Below are 23,497 nucleotides of genomic sequence, written 5' to 3'. Positions count from 1 at the left end.
AAAGAGTGGGGTAGGGATTTACCAGACAACTAGAGGCCTGACCTCAAGGGGACTGTTAATAGTTGTGCATATTGGTATTTCTTTGCATGTGTAATATTTTCCTTATAAAAAGTATGTATGACTGGACATCACTATCGTTTGCACTTTGAGTTATAAGTAGTGTTCACTTGCCTGTATCTAGGACCTCCCAACAACAGAGGAAGCCTTGGCTGCTCATCCACAGCTACCACTGAGTCAGGTGCCGAAGGGGTACTTGGCCCGGTTGCTCTGGACCCATAGTCAGCAGTAAAATGCCTTAACCACCACAGTTGGGCCCAGTAGCCCCAGAGTACCCTGTGGCCCTCTGAAAGGGGGATCTGATACAAAGGCTGCATTATTTTAGTCAAACTTCGTGCCAACTTGACCTCTTCTGAAACCTCAAACCAATTTTAAATTCCATTATACCTCCAGCAGACAAAACCTAGTTTACCATGATGTGACCATTCGAACTCTAGCATTATAGAACACTTCAGTTCGATGAACAAAAGAAATTAATCTTTAATGATAACGTGTTGACAATACAAGAAAAGTGCATGAGAATAACTATTTGCAGACAAATCATTAGAATTCGAGAGACTGAGCAGCAGTGGACTCTGATGCAGAACCCTTGGATGTCTTCTTGGGCAGAAGCTGGGCCTGTATGTTTGGCAACACACCCCCTTCAGCAATAGTTACACCATCGAACAGCCTGTTCAGTTCCTCGTCATTCCTGACAGCAAGTTGCAAATGTCGTGGCACAACACGAGATTTCTTATTGTCGCGAGCAGCATTTCCAGCCAACTCCAGTACTTCAGCAGTCAAGTATTCCAGGACTGCAGCCAGATAAACAGATGCCCCGCAGCCAACCCGGTCAGCATACCGGCCCTTCCTCAGGAGGCGATGGACACGGCCAACTGGAAACTGGAGGCCAGCTCTGAAAGATTTGCTCTTAGGCACCGCTTTAGCTTTGGCAGGTTTCTTGCCACGTCCAGACATAATGCAATCTGAAGACAGAAAGAATATATATTCTTGTTAGAGAGTCATCCTGAAACCGTGGCTAATATTCCAGTGTACTATGTGGTACTTCTGAAACGGTTAGTTTAGAAATGTATGTAGGGAACCTCCCTGAGGCAAAGTTTATCCCAATCTGCTTAATTCTCATGAGTGGGCGATTTCCCATTGTGTTTATGTAGAGGTTAATCTTTATTTCAGGGACATAACCACTAAGGTCAGAAATCCTTTTCCATGGTGAACAATTTTCAAAGCTATCCAACTAAATGAGATAGTTTGTACAAGATACCAGGATTCCACCCCGAACATTAGAACCATTCTTCATGGCTTTGACATGCAGTAAATACTCCAGAAGCCTAGATTTAGCAGGTAAGAGGTGAAGTCAAAGCAGAATGCTTATGAACATACAAGATAAACCACCAAGGATTGCGTATTAATTAGAATGCTAAAAACAGCCTGTGCATGACTAGTAGACTCCTACAAGTTCGGTGTTGGAACGGTTAGCTTGGGCTAGGTGATTACATTTGTTGCATGTGAGCGAGTAGCTTCTATAGAAGCATGAACACACTTGGACATCTGGCAAGAAAACATTTCTGTTGGTAACAATATGCCATCAGGAGCAGCAGAGGAAACAAATGTAAGTGTTTACCTGAATCCGCAGCCACGCAGCTCCTCTTTCCTTCAACGCAGGCTCCCAGTCTACCCACAGACAATCTGAACAATGTCATGCTGCTGGCATCAAGAAAAGCGTTTGGGGGGGGGGGGGGGGGCTCGTCATAGCCTGTGGCCTCACCCCTTCTACAATACAATGATAAACAGCTTGCCAGCTTATTATCACTGTATTGTAGAAGTTTGGCAGCTGCTGTGGGGTGGGAAGAATGCTCCTCCGCCCCAATGGAGGAGCCGTCCCTGTATGCTATACCACCACCAATACATATGGAATGTTACCAGGAGTTCAGTTGGCATTCCAAAAGCACAATGAGCTTCTTTATTTGGCAGGCTACTAGATAATTACAGTACTGGGAAGGAAAAGTCCCCATCATGGGGCCAGGTGTGTACCACCTGCCCAGTGTGACCCAGCTGCATGGATCTGGATCGCTGGTACTAATTTTTTTTTTTTTAATGGGCAAACAGATCATGCACCATGTTTTAGGACTGTCTCATTGTAATGTCTGGTTAGAATGGACACAAGCATCTAGCACTACCCTCAGTAGTGGGCTACTGCCTTTACCAGAAGTTAAGTGACACCAGCACATTGGTGGCAGCATGTTTTGTGTCTAGTCGTCATCAGTATTGTGCATGAAGTGGTACCTATGGGCCCACTTGTGAAGATGTGCTGCTTACTTAACCTCACCCTTGGCCTAAATAATGACCATTTAGCACCCAACAGCAGGGTAATTGTGTGTGTTCTTGACTGTATGTGTACCTGTGGATGATACTTACGACAGATTTATGGAGTTAGTTTTAGACGTTCAGGACTTAGAAAGGCTAGTGGAGGTGAGAACTGCAGACCCTAGACAGGATTTGTGGATTGCCAACTTTAGTGAGGAATGGGTGTGAACAAACACTAGAGAAAGTCATACAGAGCATCTTTGCACATCAAAAGGTCCCTTTGATTCCAGAAAGGGACTGGTAAGAGCAGCCTGATAAGGTTTGCACTGTAGCAACTGGGAATCCTGAAAGTTTGAGGCAGTTGGACTTGGCAAAAAATGTTGAAGGGAACACTGCAGAGAGGGCCTTTACCTTTCACATTATCCTGAATTAGTTGTTGCTAATTGTTGCTATCCTTCGAGGATGAGTAGTGGTAGTGCATGTTTGGACTCCTTAGAAACATGCAAACTGGCTTATCCCCAAACCTAATTTACCTACAAGTTCCTAGGAAACTGGTACTACAGGCACCTAAGGCCTACAAATTAAGTGCTACTAGTGGGACTGAGCACTTAGTGTGCAGAGCTTGGCACAGCCCTACTTACACAGGATGTGTCCTGCTTCCACACAAAAGGCTGTATACCCCATGTAGTACGTTTGGAGCCAGGATGGGGAAAGCAGGATGCTTGGGGACTTCAAAAGAAACCTATAGAAGCTTCTTCCAGAGGAAGGATACCAGGTATAAATATTGGACCTCAGACAGACAGTCTCTTCTGGACCTGTAAATACTCTGCCAGGAAGGACTTCTGTACTGCAGGAAGGACAGCCACTGCTATGAACTGCTGCCTTTTTTACTTGGGTGAGAATCACTGGAGCTGCATCTACTGAATGCAGGATCCTAGAGTTACTCCAAGGGCTAGTTGGTGGGCCTCCTGACCCCAGCCTCTGGTACAAAAGGATCTAACAATCGTGAACCCAGCACCTAGACGGTCATCTGCAGTCTACCCTGCCAAGTGATACCACCCTAGTCCTAGACCCTTGAAAGTGAGCCGAAAGTGCTCTGCACTTGTGGATCCACTGGAACAGATGCATCTCTGCTGTGTGGTAAAACCCCAAGCAGAACATATGCATTGGCACTGTGTGGATCAGACCTGTTGCAAAGACAGGTATTGCCTTCACAGCCCCTTTGGAACCGCTGCTCCCCATTGCATTGTATTCACAACAACCTTGCATACCAGCCAAAGGGGGGGTAAACTCACCTCCATAGCATCATCACACCTTTATGTATACATAGTTGGCTGAATAAATCATACATAAGCCATTGAGTGAGTTAAGAGTGATTAGACATCATTGACTTCGGCAGTTCCACTGTCGTACTGTTCTATACATCTGAAAGCCATTTGTTATTTTATTTATAGCAGTATCCAATATCTGGTTAACTGCGAAACATTTGCCGCCCCCCCCCCCCCCCCCATGAAAGCACCTTCAAAAATTAAAAGTATGCCAGAATAAATATCCTTCTCAATAGGCATCCAGGATAAGTCAGCTATTTTCTAATTTCTGCTTGGGTACATTACAATCCACGTTATGTGGGCCTACCTCAGTGTCTGATACTAAAGAAAGTAGTAAACAGCCCTGTACCCCTCAACAACTCTACCTGCTCAGTGCTCCTGTTAACTTGTGTCATTTTGGAAAGTGGTGGGGTGAGAGGCAATAAATGGGACAGCCCCTTCGTTCAGAACTTTGTATTGGCGTGGCATAGGGTAAGGGTGGGGTCCACAAGTAGTACACTTAGTGCATCACAGGTCAGTCTACCCGGTTGAGGCCTGTGCCCTCAAGTCTCCTCGGTGTCCTTTAACCCATTTTGCCAAAGGCATTCCATTAGCATATCCAATCAGCTGAAATGGGGAGTTTTCTGCAGACCCCTGTATTCCTCTATGCAAGGCTGTGCCCTCTGCCTCCCAAAACGGAGTAATTCTGTCCTCCATGTCTGGTCTGACAGGGGTGTAGGGGACTTCCAGTGAACTGTAGTTAACCATTTGGCTAGTGTAAGTGCTAGGTCATCAAATCTAGTTGGCACTCCCGCTTTCCCTGGCCTGGGATATAGATCCAATATACAATGGTCTGCCGAATACCAATAATAGAGCTTGGTGATTTCCAAAAGTATGTTTCAGATACTATTTCAGTAGTGTCTCAGGGATGACAGGCCCACAACATGTGAAGTCTGCTCCTTCTGTATAGCAGAGGGACAGGTGGGTTTTGTGGTTTAGAAACAGGGAGTGTACCCTTTGTGGAGTCAAGTAGGCTCTATGGAAGATTGCAAATTGGATACATTTCAATCATGCATTGTGGGGGAATGGAAATTCCTTATAATGCAAGAGGTGTGCCAAGTCAGTCTCCCTTCTTTCCTGCAAGGGTGGTGGGAGGGGGGGGGGGGGGGGGGAGAAGAGGGGTAGCAATATACAGGAAAGGGAGCGTTAAGCTCTGTATATTTGTCTCTCTGGCCCCATCTCATACAGTGTCTGTACTAGGGAATGTGTCCAGGGGGTTCTTCCTGAAGAACCATTGTTGGTGTATAAAATGTAACAGATTGGCTTATGTTACAAATTGGGTATCTGGAAGTTGAATCTGCGTTATAAAAACTCACTGTGCCTTGTCAGAGAGCACCCCAGCTGGTGTGGGAAAGCCACACAGGAGTGTTGAGTGTGTATGGTGTTGTAGTCTTGGTCAGCCTGAGTGCCATGCGCCTGTACCACAGCATGTTTTGCAACAATAGGGGTAGCCACTTGGTGTGGTGCAGTCTCCCAGGCAGGAGCAATTTAAGTTCCACTTTCTAGTCACAACTGTGACTAATTTATCTCCTGTAGGTATATTCCTGCTAACCAGTAGGCCAGCCATTGCAGTTGTGCCCCCATCCCTCCTCATCTGTGGGCAACTGTAGTCTATGAAGACTGAAACAGCAGCACCCTGTGGCCCATATTAATTGTCTCAATAGGCTCAGTGTTTTGGGGGGGGGGGGGGGGGGGGGAGTATATCTCACCTCTGCTGTCGGACTGGGAGATTCACCAAAAAAATACAATAACCTGTGAAGCATCACCATCTTGGCTAGTGCCAAGCATCCATCCACTGATCGGGCAGGGAAGTCCAGAATTTGATCTGTGATCTTAATGCTGTTATCACTGTTCAAATTACCTTCTAGTAGGTACAGGGGAGCAATATATTTGTACCCTTAGATAACTGAATATGTGTTGGGCCACTGGGATGTCCAGCCAGCCAAAGAGACTTTGGCAGAGGGGAGTAGCCCATCTTGGAATGAAAACAAGTGACTTTGAATGGTTTACTTTCAGGCCTGAGAACACCAAATCATTCGAGGGTGTGGCTAATTAGTTCATGCTCTGCTCATGTCTTTATAACAGCATGTCATCTTCTTACAAGAAGAGTGCGTATTCCAGCCCCCGCCACCCTCCCTCCCCCCAAAAATCAGGGATCTCCCAGTCTCAACTTTTGGGCAAGGGGTTCCATCGCCGATGGAATGGTAATTGGACAGCAGGCAGCCCCTTCAGGTGCCTTGGGGTTTGATAGATTGAGATGTGCTCATCTGTCTTCACTCTGGCCGTAGGGCAAAATTACAGTACTTTAACCCACCTTATGTAACTAGCCGGTATATTGAACTTCCCAAGGATAGCATCTAGATACTCCCAATCTAGTGAATCAAACACCTGGTGCAAATCTAACAAAGCATCCCACCTGTGGGTAGGATGCCCACCCTACCTCCATTACTCGATACAGGCAGCGAGTGTTTAAGGAAGTGCTCCTGTGGGGTATAAAACCACATTTATCAAGGTCAATCAATTGAGGGAGGAATGGCAGAAGCCTCTGTGTGAGGACTTTGCTGAGTATTTTATAATCAGTGGTTAATATCATGGGTCTGTAAGAGGTAAGCTTGGTGGGTGCTCAACCTGGTTTTTAAGAAGTGACTAGTGCTTGGCTTGGTCATGGGGTGCTCCCTACGTTCTTGCACCATTTTGTACATTGCAGCCAACTTTAGGGTGAGCTGTGATGCAAATGTAGAATAGAATTTGATTGGCAACCCTTCGATACCCAGGGACTTCTTGTGCGGAATCTCCCTTATGGCCAGACATCTCTACTTCCGTTATGGGCCCAATCAATTGTGTACGATCGTCTCTTGACAGACAGTCTGAGGTCCCTGAGGAACTCTGCACAGAGGTTAGGGGAGGGGGTAGGAGTTACAGAATACAAGGACCCCTAATATTTTCGGACTGACCAATGCACCTCTAGCTGAGCAGAGCACTGCAGACTTGATTGTGATATCACCTGATAGATTTAGGTAAGGGCCCAGGGAGGTTATATCATGCACTCTAACAAGGCACCTGCTTTATCCCGGTCTACATGTGTCCGGTGCATATAGGTTTTGTAGACAGATTCACAGTTGCTCAGTAAGTTCTGCATGTGTTTTTTTTTTAGCTGCCAGCAGTGCAGGTGTATGGTTAGGGTAGTCAACTCCTGCTCCAAGTTACCCATTCTCTTCTCTAGATCTGTCAGATCTCACAGCAACTGACTCCTAGTCCCTACTATGGTTTTAATGGCGACAACCTAACCCCCCCCCCCCACCAACCACTACTTTGAATGCATCCCACTCCACTACTTTTAACGAGGTGGTACCATTACCACTTTATAGTGAAGTACTCTGTGATAGCCGTGTTAAGTGCTGCATAAGTGCTGCATAAGTGCTGCATAAGTGCTGCATAAGTGCTGCATAAGTGCTGCATAAGTGCTGCATAAGTGCTGCATAAGTGCTGCATAAGTGCTGCATAAGTGCTGCATAAGTGCTGCATAAGTGCTGCATAAGTGCTGCATAAGTGCTGCATAAGTGCTGCATAAGTGCTGCATAAGTGCTGCATAAGTGCTGCATAAGTGCTGCATAAGTGCTGCATAAGTGCTGCATAAGTGCTGCATAAGTGCTGCATAAGTGCTGCATAAGTGCTGCATAAGTGCTGCATAAGTGCTGCATAAGTGCTGCATAAGTGCTGCATAAGTGCTGCATAAGTGCTGCATCCTCAAGATGAGGAAGTTGCATGCACCATGTGGGGATTGGCACAGGGACACAGCCCCATTGGAGAGTCACCTCCCAAGGGTTGTGATCTGAAGAGGTTTTAGCGAAATAGGTTGTGTCTGAATCACCTTGCATTCCCTTATGTGTCTGCAAGAACCCAATGAACAGTGCAGGCTGTAAGGGCCTATGTTTCCTTTGATGAATTGGTGTGGGGTAGTGGTGGATTTGAGCGGTCTAGTGTAAAATCCAACATGGCATTGAAATCTCATCACCTACAGAATGTCCACATTCTGCCAGTGTTGGGCAAAGGCATCGCAAATAGACATCTTGGTCTGTGTTAGGGCAATATGTACTCCCAATACCAACTGATTTCCATCGGAATCTCCCAGTGCAAATGCAGATCTGCCAAGGTGTCAATTTTGAGATGCATAACCTGAAGGAACTCCTGCTCTGATCCAGATAGCAACCCCTCTGGCAAACCTGGACTAAGAAGTGGCCATTACTTGGCCTCTCCACTTTGATCTAGGCCAGGCCACCTCAGGTAATGACAAATGAGCTTCCTGTAGCTAGGCAATAGATGCCTTACAGCAATGCCGCTGGGCTAGCACCTATGCCTCTTTTGCACAGAAATCATACCCCTAGCATTCCATGTCACTATTTTATACTGGTACGGCGTCGTCACCATCTTTGAGGTGACGTCCTTTTCAACCTGTCCCCCTCCCCATTAGGTAGAGCATCTTGTGGCAGGCAAAGCAGCATTTTATAAACCTGAACTATTAGGTCCAGTGTGAAACTTCTGTTGGACCAAATATTCAATCAAAACTTCAAATAAACACAATAGTGTAACTTATGCAGGGTCATCCCCAATCTTTTTGCCTCCTGCCTCCTATATGTTTGACCTGCTGCTGTTTTTTTTTTTTTTTTTTTTTTTTTAAACTCTGAGCACTTTAGATTGGCATATTTGGTTTACTAGTAAGTCCCTAGTAAAGTGCACAAGAGGTGCCAGGGCCTGTAAGTAAAATGCTACTAGTGGGCCTGCAGCACTGGTTGTGCCACCCACATAAGTAGCTCTTTAATCATGTCTCAGACCTGCCACTGCAGTGGCAGTGTGTGCAGTTTTAACTGTAAATTCGACTTTGCAAGTGTACCCACTTGCCAGGCCTAAACCTTCCCTTACATGTCAGACACCCCTAAGGTAGGCTCTAGGTAGCCACAAGGGCAGGGTGCAGTGTATGGTTAAGGTAGGACATATAGTAATGTGTTTTATATGTCCTGACAGTGAAATATTGCTAAATTTGTTTTTCACTGTTGCAAGGCCTGTCCCTCTCATAAGTTAACATGGGGGCTACCTTTAAATATGATTAAAGTGTAGATTCCCTTTGGGAGCAGATGGACATCTGAAGTTTGAGGTCTCTGAGCTCAATTTAAAAATACATCTTTTAGTAAAGTTGATTTTAAGATTGTGTGTTTGAAAATGCCACTTAGAAAGTGAGCATTTTCTTACTTATACCATTTCTGTGACTCTGCCTGTTTGTGGATTCCCTGTCTGGGTCAGTTTGACAGTTGGGCTGGTTGCACCTCACACTAGACAGTGACTAAGGGAGCTGGGGTGTAGCCTGCATATCCTGATGAGCCATCTGTGCTAGGAGGGAGGGAAGGCGTGGTCACTCACACCTGAAAGGGCTGTGCCTGCCCTCACACAATGCCATCTCCAACCCCCTGGTGAGTGTCTGGGGCCTGGCCAAGGCAGCATTTCACATTAAAAAAATTTTTTTAAAAAGAGAGACTACCTTGAAGTAGGCCTACTTCAAAGGAGAAATTGGGTAGAAGGGCACCCAAAACCACAGACTTTAGAAACACTTCTGGAACCAAGAGGAGTCTCTGCCTGTAGAAGAGCTGAATAGCTGAGGAAGAAGCGCTGCCCTGCCTGTGACTGTGCTTGGAGCTATCCTACAGTTGCTGCTTCTGCCAGAGTAAGAGGGCAAAGACTGGACTTTGTGTGCCTTCCATCTTGATAAGAAATCTCCAAGGGCTTTATCTAGAGCTCACCTCCTGTTTGAAGTCTCAGGGACAGCAAAGACTTCTCTCTGCCAGCACCTGCAGAGACTCCTACTCTGCCCTGTGGTGCCCATCCAGTTCCTGGGACCCTGAAAGGAGAAGCTGGCAGCCTAAAGACAAGGAAATCCACGCACAGAGTGCCGTGCGGGGAAGATATTGACACGTCGCCAGCTCTGCAGCTGTCCTCAAGTCACATGCATGACACAGGGGATCTCTCAGCGAGGAACCAGTTCAGAGAAATATGTGCCAGAGGTCTGCAGGGTGATAGAGGGGAAACAGGGCCATACTAGAGTCAGACTCTGCATCTGAAAGGGATGTAGAGGAGAGATGCGAAGGTGATTTGCTAGTCTGGGTCAATGTTCTTCACTGATAGCAGCTCTGCTGCCCTACCCTTGCAAGCCTCCTGGGGCGAGGGGGCTTCTGTCAATGCTCCTTTGACGTCATTTACAAGGTCTAGGGTTATTTTGCGCATTGGTTATGGCTTCCAGGTCTCTCTCCCAGTGTGATGTTGGGCCATAGGGTATGTTTGTTCTAGGGATGAGCTCAGCATCATCAAGTGGTCATGATCTCAAATTCAGGATCCGTGCCACAATGCGCAGCTCTTGTCTGCAGGGGGAGCCAGATTGGTGGGAGAAAGTCCCCAATGGCTCAACTATTGTTCTGTTTCTGGAAGGACCCAAGGTCTGCCGAGCGGGATGGGGTGTGGGCCACCTTGTTGCGATCACCTTTTCCTGCTATCATCAGGAGGGTGCACCTCACCCCTGGTCCTAGTGACTTCCCCACCTGGCACCACCTCCTCCAATGCGTGTGTGCATGTGTGTCTCTCCCCCAGGGATTACCAGGTATCATAGGCCCTCCCCTCCACGGTGCTCCCACAGCTCAGGGCCCAACCTGGTCCCAGCACTCAAAGCGTTGCAGAGTTGCCCTGGATACATCTGAGAGAAGGGGGTGGTGGTTAACAGGAGAGGCGGGGGTTCACCGCTTTAGCAGCAGTGTGCAGCTGAGCCAGCCATAATTTGGGAGGGCTGGGTGAGCTAGTCTCCCAAACTGCTGTCCCAGCTCACGTAGGCTGCACCACTCACATCCGTGGCCCATCAGATTCCTGGTGTCAGGGGCTGGCTAGGAGGGAGCCTCTCCCCCCCCCCCCACCCCTGAGGGCTCTCCCCAATCTACTGTGACCACCTGCCTCAACTTCAGTGAAGCAGGGAGCGTTTGACAGTGTCTAAAGGACAACTCAGAACTCCCAGGCAGTTATCCGTAGCTCTGCTAGTCTGTCCACCATGGTTTGCCCTCATACTTAGTGGCAGCTTGGTTGACTAGACACTAAATCACATCAGTTTCTTGATTTGTTATACGAAAAGGGGGTGCACATATCCCAAAGTTGTTCAACAGCACTGTTCTACAGCCAAGATCAACTGGGAGATGATCACAAGATCTCCATTTGCCAGGATTAGGGCCCAAGGTCTCCTAGTCTTCTTGATGGGTGAGGGGCCATCACCTGGGAAGCCAAGACTCCTTGCCTGGAGTACCAGCCTTCTTCCTCTCTGGTAAAAGCAGCAGATCCTGTTAGGAATAGAGAACCTGGAGGGAGAGGCCCAGAAGGGTTCCTGCAGAGTGGCTCCCAGTGAGTGGAGTGAGACTTCTGGTCCAGTTGGGATGACTGCAAAAATGTGAGCCATCCAGCTTCTCCTAGGGTAGCTAGGAATGTTCCATTGTGAGATAAGAGATCAGCAACTCCCATGTGTCAGGATGGAGTGCAATGAAGCTAGGCCTGTTGTCCATGTGCTCTGAAGTTGGCAACCAAGTGTCTGTCAGGATAGGTGCTACTGTGAAGATAAAGCCTGCTGCATGTGAGCTGAAGTTGACAAGCCTCATGCCAAGAGGGGGCTATCGGGAAGTCTGGGCCATTGCCCTGAATTGCACCAGAGATGTTGTGAACAAGACATATCGATTACTGCAGGAGCCCACAGAAGACTTCAAAATGCAGACATGGGCTGTCCAAAGTTAGGAGGACAGATGTTACCACAGGAAGAGCCACAAGAGTTTGCAGGCCACAATGCACTCAATCCTCACGTGCTTGCTGCTGCCTTCCCCTAAGGTAAGGCTGATGGACCTTCACAAATTTAGTACTGCCAACATTGACACTTAAGGACAAAGTTAGACTTTGTAAGGTCAGTCAAAGATGAAAGTCACCTCCATTACTGAATGGCAAATTGCCAACCCCACTAGATATATATATATATATATATATATATATATTTTTAAATATTAAACCCAGGGATTCCATCCAGGAGCACTGATCTTTGAGACTGTGGGTATCATTCAGGGTGCTGTTTCTAGGCTATGAGTTTACCTTAAAATAAGTTCAGAGAAGAAAGTTTGACTGGTGCAATCATCTCATTGCCATTACCATATGTAGTTAGAGTCTTTGGCCTCTGCCTTAATCTTACCTCCCCCATCAAATATTCTTGGCCTGCTCAGCCTGTGCTATCACAGAATCAAGTCATAAAACAGGTAGTACTTGGCCAAGTTACTTTTTGACCCATGGTAGTTGGGCCCCAGGATACGAGTAACTGACAATGCCCACATGATTGGGCCATAGCCTCTGAAAGGGGAAACCAACAGTGCTTTACAAATCCAAGTTAAGAGCAGTCCAGTAAAATGCACAAATGAGGTGCCCAACATACATGATCTATATAGATTTACAGCACTAGAGCTGGACCATGACAAAGCCCATGTAGGATGAAGCCAGTCTGGGGTTACTTGTGTGCGCATGTGTGCGAGGGACCTGGGCTGGCAGTTTAGACTGAACGGTTATTGAAGCCAGAGCATGGCTAATTTACATATGGCTGGTTCCTGTGTGAAGTAGTATGGGCTGAGGGAAGATTGTGTCCCACAATAAAGATCAGTGGCAAAGATCCATTCAAGTAATTCCACTTGTCACTTTGTTTTCATCACTATACATTAAGCTACCCAATTCTGCTGGTGAGAAACAGAAGTGACAAAACGTCTTTAGCATCCATAAAGCAATAATTAAGCCATGCTATACAGTAACAAGAGCATTGGAAAATGCTGGTGCAACTACGTGGCTTTCTACCCAGGACGTTGAAGACAGATCCTGGGTCCACCAATAGAAAACAATTTGTTTAGAATACTGGGTTGCTGCTCTGACCCCCTCCACCCCTCTAAATATCTTGGGATCCTATTGCACAGGGGTAAGGAAGAGGTGATTCACCTTAACTACGGCCCTGCAATTGACAAACACTCCACACAGATCGATTGATTTATCTTCCACTATTACAAATAGGATAGCCATCATTAAGATGGTGGTTCTTCCATGCTTCAGATGTCTATTTAAGAACATACCAATTGGCCTGACTAATTCCTTCTTCGACCCTCCGCCATCTCCCGAGGGAGCCGATATAGGCAAGTTGGCATCCCAGAATTAAATGGGAGACCCTGACCCTCCCATATATGCTCAGGGTGGTTTCAGCATGGTGAACTTCCAATTATATTATTTGGCCACTCAGTGCCATTTCTCTGACTACTGGTACCATCCAGATGCCAGGCTCCACTATCTTATGCCTGAACGCAACCAACCACAGCCAACACCACGCGCATCACTCCTGTCCAGCAGCTTGCCTCACAAGCCCGCCATCATCCATACCCTCTCCACAACCTGCCGGGCCTGGACCAAACTGCGTAAATTACTGGGTGTTACCCTTTTATATTCTCCTAAGGAAATTAACCCTTGGCTCCTTTAACCCAGGAGACATTAGTGCAGGGAGCGTTTTCTTCCCATCAATTACATACTGTGTGTGATCTCTTCACCAATGGCACCGTTGACCTAAGTGCCACCTTTGAATCTGCTGGGACCCCATCACCCATTGATGGGTTCATTAGCATGGGCCTTCATAGTACCCTTCATGAGAAGCTTGATCTGGGCTACTCTCTAGCAGTAGAAACATGGGCTTACTGTTACACAGACTAAGTGAGTATCCCCAAACAGCCAACATGCTCCTGCATTAAAATGTATACACAGAGCATACATCATCCCCAGGCACTAGCATGGTATGGGCCCCCCCCCCCCCCCCCGCTGCGCAGCTGACAACACCGATTTCGTGCACCTTACATGGAATTGGAAAGTAGTCCAGGCTTACTGGATAACCATATCTGCTCTGAGATCTACCGTGCTAGAACACACTATAGACAGATCCCCCTCCCTAATGGCACTTCTGGGGCACCCGCCCTCCTCAGATTCACCGCTATGGCCCTGCTTTTAGCGAAATGACGAATAGCTCTCTGCTGGTGTACTAGTGCGCCACTCACCACCGCTGACTGGCTAACAACTATGCAGCATTGTGACATGACCAGTGAACTCTGCCTCACTCCAGTCTACCTCTAAACCTAAATATATTTGGGCACCCCTCCATATGCATCTCCGGACTCTGGATACCACTAATGCTTAGGATAACACTGCCAGCACCACTAACCTACTGCCCATCACTCCCACTTAACATATGCTGCAGACGTATGCTTGGATATTGAGTTCATATCTCAAGCTTGGATAAATATTTATTCATATGGATGTATTCACTGCCTCTTTAGGATTGCACTATGGCAGCATTTCGATTTCAGAAAACAATTCTTTAAAAAAAAAATTAAAGCTATGTTGCAAGTCTGCTGGGATAGTAATGTCCCCTACATGGCATAAAGGGTTTCCCAGCCCTGGGTGCCCCAACTGCTAGTTAATCTGGCATGCAGACTTATTTTTGGCAACGACAGAAAACTCCTCTAGCATATATACAGAGGAGTAGGCTTGTTACTAACAATGAAGTTCATGACTGTTCACGCAGATGTCTCAATTAGAAATTAATAAGTGTTTATGTATTTTGAATAATGAATTGTACAAAATCAATAGTGTATAAAAATGTGCACGTTTGAAATTGTGACCTCTGGGAATGGCCACCATTTTTCACGAAATGTACTAATTGAATGATTAACATAAGTGTAATATTGAAAGTGTATTAGATTAGTGTAGTAATGTGTCATATTGAGAGTTATGAAATATGTTTTTACTTATTAATGTAGGCCTTAATTTAGCGAGTGTCTTGGCATAGTCATTAGGTCTCATGCAGAAGCTGTATTTCTTAATGTTTAATGGGAAATACCGACAACGTGAACTAGCTGTCAAATGGTCATTGTTTGAATAAAATGCTTAACCGAAGCTTTCTATGGGAACCAACGAACAGGAGATGTTTCTAGAAATGTATCATATCATATGTAAGGTGTGCTAGATGTACTTTCCCAGGACGTGAAGAATGAAGACACTGACTGAAGATGCAACAATTTTGATACCCAACGAGCCAGATGATAACATCTTAAGGTGAACCAATCAACATGAGAAAGAAAAAATATTAGAATACATGCATAGACTTGGGACAGTAAAGCTATTTTGTAGAGTAATGTACGATTAATTGACAAATTGGAAATTAGGGGAGAGTTTGGGTAACTTTGATATAACAAAGTGACAGGAGAAAAATTCAGATTAGATTTTACGCAGATTCGGAAAGAAGAGACTTTAGAAGAGATTTGAGATGGTCATTGGGCTCATGCACCCTGAATGAGAGCCTGATGTGATTCTGATCGACTGAGGACCCGAGAACGAAGACTGATTCTGTTTGCTGTGGATAGGTAGATATGACAATATGACTGAACGTATTTGGTGTCTTTTCTTTTTAGGTACCAAATGCGCTGTTTTAATTAGTATTCCTAGCTAGATGTTGTCCAAATTCATGTTCTAAATTATTTTGCATGAAGCCAGACATGCTGATGCTAATCTGGGTTAGATGAGGGTTTTCTACCAGACGATTGACAGATTACAGAGACAACTGTTGATGGACTGTTTTGCTGAACTTTAGGACAGAGTTGAAATATTGAAGCTGATTTTTTTTTATTGATTTGCACTAATGCTCTAGAATGTATTGATACAAGCCTTGATTAGATTGTGTTTTGGGTGTCATCTTTTGGCTAATTAATACTGTTCATATATGCATTTTGAATTGATTTGGAGTTAATCCACATGACTTAGTATTGTAAACCACAGGGAAATAAAATTACTAAACTTTTACTAAAGGTGTGGTTATTTGTGGCTGAAAAGTCAGGGTGTGTGACAATTTACTGACTATTATTGATTTGACTAATGATTGGTTGTGAATTGATTACTGTATTCTATGCTAAAGCTATGGCAAGATCATTCTATTCTATGCTAATCAAAGGATTCATCGACCTATATGGGTCCCCTTATAAGCTTACTTATTAAGGACCAGCACATTAACATGACCTGTCCAGTTTCTTGGAAGAGTGCACCAAGCTCAGAGTGAGCAAAGGACAACTGTCCTTGTTCTGATGTGACAGGAGTGGTGCAGCACATCAAGGTGTGCAGTTTGTAGTCTTAGCACATTTTACTTGCATTTGTGACAGCATTGTCTGCAAGCTACCGTAGTGTACCTCAGAACCTTGCAGTAATCACATGTGTACATCATGAATGTACAGTGTGCCTGTGATGCATGCACTGCAGGACTACATGTGTTTTTGAAAGCCCAAGTACTGAAGCCAGGGGATACTTTTGGTTGTGTTTCACATGGAGCAAGACGGAGGATGACAGGGTACCCAGGCAGAGGAAGTGTATTGCTTGTCATTCTTGTGGATGGTTGGCAGGATGGAGAACCAATCACTGAAGTGATTGGTAAACAGAGTTACCTTCGGAATTTCATAAAGAAATAGCAAGGCAGGTTAGTTCTTCCTCAGAACTACCATTCAGTTGATAGTAAGCCTGAAGAGTGGCAGTTTCTAATTTAGGAAATAGTTTCTAGGCTAGGCCTGCCATTTTGTGCTCCAATTTATTTAGAAAGGCAGATAGATTTCGGCCACGTGCTGAAATCTCACTTCATTGAAGTATGTGACTGGTGCTCCTGCTTGATGGCCGCATCTTTGGAGCAGTCCGAGACAGATACATGAATGAACCACCACAAACCAAATCTGAAGGTTGACAGTGGATCAAAATCCCCAGTCTAGAAAAGAGGCATAGAAGAGGGACCCAAGTCCCCTCACTTATTTCTGACCCCATGGTCGTCTTGATCAAGAGGAGAGCACTCCCAAGATCAGCTGTGTAATGAGGGTTGATTCCTGAATGACAGTCTGCACTCAATGCAGTAGGAGCCCAGGGCTGGGAGGAATACCTGAACCTGCAGAAGGAATGTCAAGAAGAAAAGCCCAACATGTTTCTAAGGATTGAAGAAACTGAAAAATGGACACTATTAAAAAGCAAGATGTGACCTGCATCGTGGAGGGGTCCCAGGTCTGTGTGACTCCAACTGTACCTAGTCACTGTGCCTGGTCAGCCCAGAAGATAAAATCGCTGCTGGTCTCCACTGTGTAGCTGACCAGCTGATAAAAGGCACCTCTGCTGGCAAGGCTGTGCCACGACATCGAGATATGAACTACATCTATTCCTCAGTGAGTTACCTCAAGCACAGGCATCACAAGGCTCTTCCCCACGACTGCAGCACACGGGCTGAGATACTCAGATGATTCACTGGGACAGTTTAACTGAAGAAACCCGATAAGAATGACTGAGCTTCATTTGTAAGCCTTAGAGGGGTGACAGTCTGCACCTGTGCCCAATTCATGCTGCAGACATTGGAACCATAGCGCCAACATATCACCTGGATGGGGAAACCTGAAAAACAGAACCAGGGAATTTAACCGTATTCTTGGGCATAATTGGGGTGTGTAGTATTTAGTTCTGTTGTGCAATTAAAGTATTTGATTTTGCTAAAGACAAGAACTGGGCTCGACATCTAAATTGTTGACGTCAGTGTGGGCCGTTTAATTTATGAGATCTTCCCCTCCCCACCACCCTGAGCAGCTTTGGACTGGTGGCTCACTACTATGAGACTAGCGCAAAAACCTTTGTAAAGCCCTAGAAGGCCAGGCCCAGAACACTACTGGAAAATAACTCTGGCCTATATTTAGGCTACAATGGCCTCCAACTCCCCACCAACCCCCAAATAGGGTTGGTCAGTTCACAGCAAGGAATTTGAGAACCACAAGTTCTCGTTTCAACAATACACTCACCTTAAACACCTTGTTACATGGACAACGCAATGACAGACATGGCTGCTTGTTGTGAACTGTAACACCCTGTCCCTAGAACAGTTAAGGGAACTGTGCTTCGAGAGAGTGGAGGGCTCCTAGAAACAAGAATGGGGGAGGAAATCCTTAGTGTTAAAGACTATTTCGAGGAACTGGAGGAAGAGATTGATGGAATCTGGGGAGTGCACCATGATGGGGACCCAATGAGGGAGTGCTGTGGTGTTCAGCTCTTGACACAGGTCTCTCCCTCACTTCTCCAGACACCCTGCATCCCCCCCAAATAGGATTTCCATGGATTCCCGAAGACATTCCCTAGGCCCCCACCAATTTCCAAAGTGGGACTGTCATCACCTTCCCACATCTACTGTTGCCCTAGGAGATTTAGGTTGACTGATATCCTAAACTTGCAGTTGCCTCTAATAACTTAAGGCTGTAGAAATGAAGGCCAAGTTAGTAAGAAGTTGTTTCTGGTAAGCTAATAAGAGGAAAATAGGTGAGAGACAGGAGACAATAGCCCATGAGGAACAAAAAAGTGAAAGTATAGGGGAGGCAAAGAGAAAGGCAAGAAAAACCATTATAGAAAGAAAAAAGGGACACCCTTAGAAGAAAAACTCTGGATGATTGAGACCTCTACATCTGGGAGAGGCAATCCAGTTCTGCTTGCAAATAATCCAGAAGAGTTTATACACAGAATATTTGAGAGTTGCGAGCTTTAAGATTACTTGCAGCGTACAAACTTTTTATGATGATGTAAGAGCCACTTTAGTCTCTTGCCCTTCCTTAGAAGGCAAGGCAGTTATTTGGAGAGAGTTTAATCAAATGGGCTTAGTCAATGACGTAAACGAATGGAAGGGATGGAGCTGAATCCACTTCAGTAGCTTCAGAGATTTAAAGAAAGCCAATTGGCTACTGTCCCATTTGAAATAGATGTGGGTGTTGCAGGGTTGGAATGTGTGGATGAGATTAAGTGAAAAGGTGTTAATGCCCTTGACCAGTTAGGGTGACTGTACAACTGAAAAGGAGGTGGGGTGTTTACGAGATTATAACCCAAAGTAGTACTGCTTTGGGAGGGGATGACAGCCTAAGGCAGCAATATTATCTATCTATCTGATAAGATATAGCACTGCATCTCTTCGGCAGTGATTGTGCTCTTTCAGGATGCCCAGCGCAACACAGACACCTTAGCTCCATCATACAAGGAGTGCGCATTTAATTTTGTATTGGAATGGTCAACTTTCAGCAAAAAGTTAATAGCTTAGCCATACTTTTCCCAAGTAGTATGTAATATACAGTGCAGCACATGCTTTGTGTGACAGGGTAGGAGTAATAGAACAATTGATCCTCATTTGCAGTGTGCCAATGTTGTTAGATTGCATTTAACGCATCAGTGGTCATGTAGGAATGCCCGCTTACCACTCATGTGTTGCCCCCTTTATACATAACAGTACAAAGGGCTTTTTATTACTTTTAGGGCTACATTCTAATGTAGAAGTTTTTTGCGCTGACTAGAGGAAGTTAGTGGATCAGATGAGTGAGAAGCCACAGGGGGTGTGCATCACCCCTGCTCGGGGGGGGGGGGGGGGGGGGTGGGAGAAGAGAAGAAGCACGAAACATCTGAAGCAGACCAGGTGTCCGGAGTCCAGGTCATTGCTAGTGTTCTAGTAAAGGACACTGAATTATGCAGCAGGTTAGAACCAAGTTATGCGGCAAGAAAAGTTAAATGATGCAGCATAATACATTGCATTGTGATAGTATTACTTCATTTTTTTTATTTAAACACTGAAAATATTTTATTAATACCAGTTGAACATCCAAATACAGCAATAAGCAACTGAAAGACGAGAGCCTTTCAGGAGGGGCTTCTGATGCGTAGAACATGTTGCCATGTGTTAGTAACTTTCAATCCATTTGAGCAAGAAACTGATTTGTTAAGATGTATTACGCAGCAAATGGGTTATGTGGCAAACTCCTACTTCTGCACAAAAAGCAGAACTGCAGCATTCCAGTGGTCCTGGCTACAAGTTTCTGATCGGATTGGTTAGCTACCCAGGCGGAAATGCGCCAAGCACACGTTTCTTGCCCTGCTCTTGGGGATTTTGATTAGAGGCGCAGGACAGGTCAGCAATCGAGTGGTTGGAAAGCATTAAGTTGGTTTGGAGGATGGGCTGCTTTACAGTGAGACTATGAAATCTAAGCCACGTGCTAGCAAGAGGCTCTCCTAATGCACAGGTATTTCCTGTTGTCACTTGCTCAAGACACTTGTGCATAAGTTATGCTCGAAGATGATCCATTGAAAGATGAGTGAAATGCGACAGAGCAGAAGGGCAAGCAGTGCAGGGAGGGGGGCGGGTGAGGTAATAAAGACATCAGGTGGGAGAAAAAGAGGGAGAGCACCCCCATTTTAATGGGGGATCACATGAAAATATTTACACAAGATATTGGATTTGAATTACTGTGACAGTCACTTTAAGTACACAAGAAAGACTATTAGTAAATGACTGTTTACAGAACAATGGAAAGACGGCTGACCCCAGGCCTTCGAGTACACAGGTCGATAAGACCACTAAAGCTTATGTATGGCAGACCCGAGGGAAAAATATAAAAAAGTGATATGATTCAGTAACCAAAGGAAATGAAGGATAAGTGTAACAAGCCCCAGCCTGAAGCAGAAACGAAGAAAACTACAATGAAACCAGGAAATGTGATACAGAATGATGAGGTGTAAGGGTTACATATGTGCATAATTTATGACAAGGAATATTCTACCACACAACATTGGAAGCTGGCGAAAGCAACACAGCCAGTGCAGAGAGAACATCATTCTTTTAGGTGTGTGCATGATTACATGGGCAAATAATGACTGATCTCTCCCCATCCACCACTAAATCAATCCAAGATGGGGATGCCACTTTGACTGGGGGGGGGGGGGTGAAGGTACCCACATACACAAAATTATACGTTACTGTGAAAAAAAAAATTCCAAGCGGAGAGGCGCAGCAGCAAATGAGGGTACTAAGCCTTCCCCCCAAAAAAGTACCTCAAGGGATGTAGATCAGAGACGCGGTTAAGAGTAAAGTAAAGATGAGCAATACGTTTTTTGTATTTAAAAATAAAAAGTACAATAAAGACAACTGTCAAGGAAGGAACAAGTGGGAGTGGCTATAACAGTAGAAGCAACATAAGAGGGGGGCTAGCCCTGAGCACGTGTTGAACATGTATGGGGGTGGCGCAGCAGCTTAGAGAGAAAGAACACTCACTGACTAAATAAAAAATAAAAATAAAGTGTATAGAGTTAAGGATATTTTATTTAAGACGCAGTGCTCAAGGAAAAGGACGAACAAGCTGAGGAAGTCAATCCATTGAACAGAAAACATGCAAACCAGAATGGCAATAAAGCCGATCATGAGTGAGCTCTAAGCCCTCTTTAGGTTTTTGGGGTGATCCACAAGGGGCTTTTGCCTTCAAACAGCTAAAAGCTGTCTGTAGGCAAGAGCTAAACATACAGGGTTGTTATGAGCAGTGAACGCACCCGAGTCAGCCAGCATAGAGGCACCTACTAGGCGTAAGTAGTAGGTTGGTCGAGTTGCCGGGGAGAAGATGTTGTACAGCGCCATTGTCTTGCAATATCAAATACAAAATATGAGAGCAAAAGAAAACGTATGCAGATTACTAGAATCTGGAACACAAAGTGCTCACAGCCGGAAGTGCAGTGCTCCAGCACAATTTCTCAGGCCAAATCTTATTTAAGCCCGGCAGAAATTATGGGGTGTTCCTTACCTTTAAAAAAGATACCTCCTAAATAAGTACTCAAATGGAAGGCTGAGATGAGAAAAAAAAAAAAAAAAAAGTTCCTGGGCAGAGTAATGGTTATGAGAACCAGCGAATCACCTGATGTGGGATATTTTTTTTTTGAGGCACAAGTTTATACACTCTTCCAATGTCTTAACAAAGCAAATAGAAAACTGCAAGTTCCAGAACAAAGGAGAGCTGCCTGAAGAAGTCTCAGACAGCAGTGGATTGCTTGACAATAGAATGGCTAAACGCATTGGAAGGGTCACCACTCGACTCCAGGTCAATAATGGCTGCCTCTAGTCGTAAACTTCTCACTTCCAAGTCACCGGTTTCATGTATGTTAGTTTAATACAAGTAGAACAAGCCCACAACAGAGTGAAGGAGGCAATCATACAAAATTCCAAGATTGGAAAAGCTTTCCATAATGACTCCAAGAGAGGTTGTCACCCGTCATCTGCTTTCCCAGGACTCGCTTGTTTTTAGGTCGAGCATAGCAGCTTTCCCGGCGTGTTGTGTATCTGGGCTTTTAACAACGCCCACCACTATCACTCATTCGTGGGCTTGCTCTTCAAAAATATTATGATGACTTTGGTGAATGGTTTACGCTTGTCGCTCCTTGGGGGAGGTTTTGTTACCGCCTTGGCTATAGTGCCCGTTACATTAGTAATTGCACGCTTGGCTATAAATTTGACTACGAGAGAACTTTTTCATTTTGTGACTCCTCACCGCCATGCTCAAGGCGGCCGTGGAGCTGTGAATCTGCTCGTTTATGTGAAACTCTTACTTTTCATTTTCAAGTTATGGGGCAAGATAAGTCCGGTTAGGGAGTTTACAGTGCTAATAGCTCCAACTCGAGCAAATGCGAGACCCATTACAAATGGGCGTTTCCAGGTCGGGGCTTTAGTTGTCGTAGTAGGACAGGTGGCAGACAAGAACCGGGCTCGCGCTAGTCGGGAAGGAACGGTGCCTTGGGAGGGAGCATTTGACAGATGCCATGGGGTACAGGGGAGCAACGCTTGGGTCAGGTGTGAAAGCACGGTGAATGAAAGGGAAACGGTGGTGAATCTTTTGTTGAGATAAGGGGGCGGGGGAGGGTTAATTCATTGTATTAGTGAGGTTTTTTTTCTCCATACAATGTAATATAACAAGTTTCAGCTGTATACCTGTCGTAATAAATCGGCCCTTTGCTTGTCCATTCAGCAGACTCACCTGAAGAGAAGTGACGCAACGAAGGAGAAGTATATGGCACGAATCAATGTTCTGGGAAGATAACTCTATATCTTCAACCGGATATTACAATATAGTTTAGATTGTGGTTTTCTGTAGCTAACCTGCTGTAACTAATAACGAAGTTTATTAACCGTGTTGGTGTGGGCAGCATATAGACAGTCTCTTTACAGTGCTTTAAATCGGCAGGTGCTGTCCGGTACAGAGTACCACTTAGTAACAAAAATTGTGAGGCAAGCACTCGAGCTAATCGATTATAGCGCACCGTCGCTTCTCACGGGTAGATGTTCATCGGTGCAACCCAATAAGATGCAAAGCTTGCTGGATAAGCAAACAAAACAGGCCTCGAGGGGTAGTCGAATTCACCGCAGCCCAAAACACCCTAATTTACTGATTGGGGAGTACTTCACGGATTCGTAATTAACAATTTAAAATACTGTCAGCAGCAATTCTTATAAAAGTGGCACCGTTCACACTTCACAACTCTCTCCTAAGCCCTGGCCTATGGCGCAACTAATAAAACAAAGTGCTGGCTGTTACCTGAAGCGTCGTAAGACACATCGGTGGTTAAAAGACATTTATACACTGAGCAATTAATTAATGTAGTTGGTTGCAGAAATTAAACTTCAAAAAGACAAGCGCTATCACGTTACCGTTTTAGTTCACTTTAGAGCGCACAAACACCTCCACAACGTCGCTCCAGGCTTTTCTGGTCCCACAAAATGAGCTTTTAAACCCCACCCTCCCTACCTCCTGCCGCGGCTCCAGGCTCGTTATTTAATTGTTTAATTG

At 45.3% G+C, this 23,497-nt stretch overlaps 1 protein-coding gene across 1 annotated transcript; it reads right to left on the bottom strand.

Annotated features, from left to right (window-relative positions):
* Positions 1 to 512: 512 nt before the first annotated feature.
* On the bottom strand, positions 513 to 23,444 carry LOC138249155 (late histone H2A.L3-like). The gene is made up of 2 exons (XM_069203163.1): positions 23,359 to 23,444; positions 513 to 1,022 (listed from the first exon to the last, which is right to left on the bottom strand). The coding sequence occupies exon 2, from the start codon at positions 1,012 to 1,014 to the stop codon at positions 601 to 603; it is 414 nt and encodes a 137-aa protein (XP_069059264.1). The 5' UTR covers positions 1,015 to 1,022; positions 23,359 to 23,444; the 3' UTR covers positions 513 to 600.
* Between the last annotated feature and the right edge of the window lie 53 nt (positions 23,445 to 23,497).

The sequence above is a fragment of the Pleurodeles waltl genome, chromosome 8, assembly GCF_031143425.1.
Source record: "Pleurodeles waltl isolate 20211129_DDA chromosome 8, aPleWal1.hap1.20221129, whole genome shotgun sequence".
NCBI lineage: Eukaryota > Metazoa > Chordata > Amphibia > Caudata > Salamandridae > Pleurodeles > Pleurodeles waltl.
The sequence above is the reverse complement of the archived record's forward strand: the minus strand, read 5'-3'. Positions and strand labels throughout refer to the sequence as shown.

Excerpts from the sequence above, each read along its gene's own strand:
- LOC138249155 (XM_069203163.1), bottom strand. The coding sequence starts at position 1,014 with ATGTCTGGACGTGGCAAGAAACCTGCCAAAGCTAAAGCGGTGCCTAAG.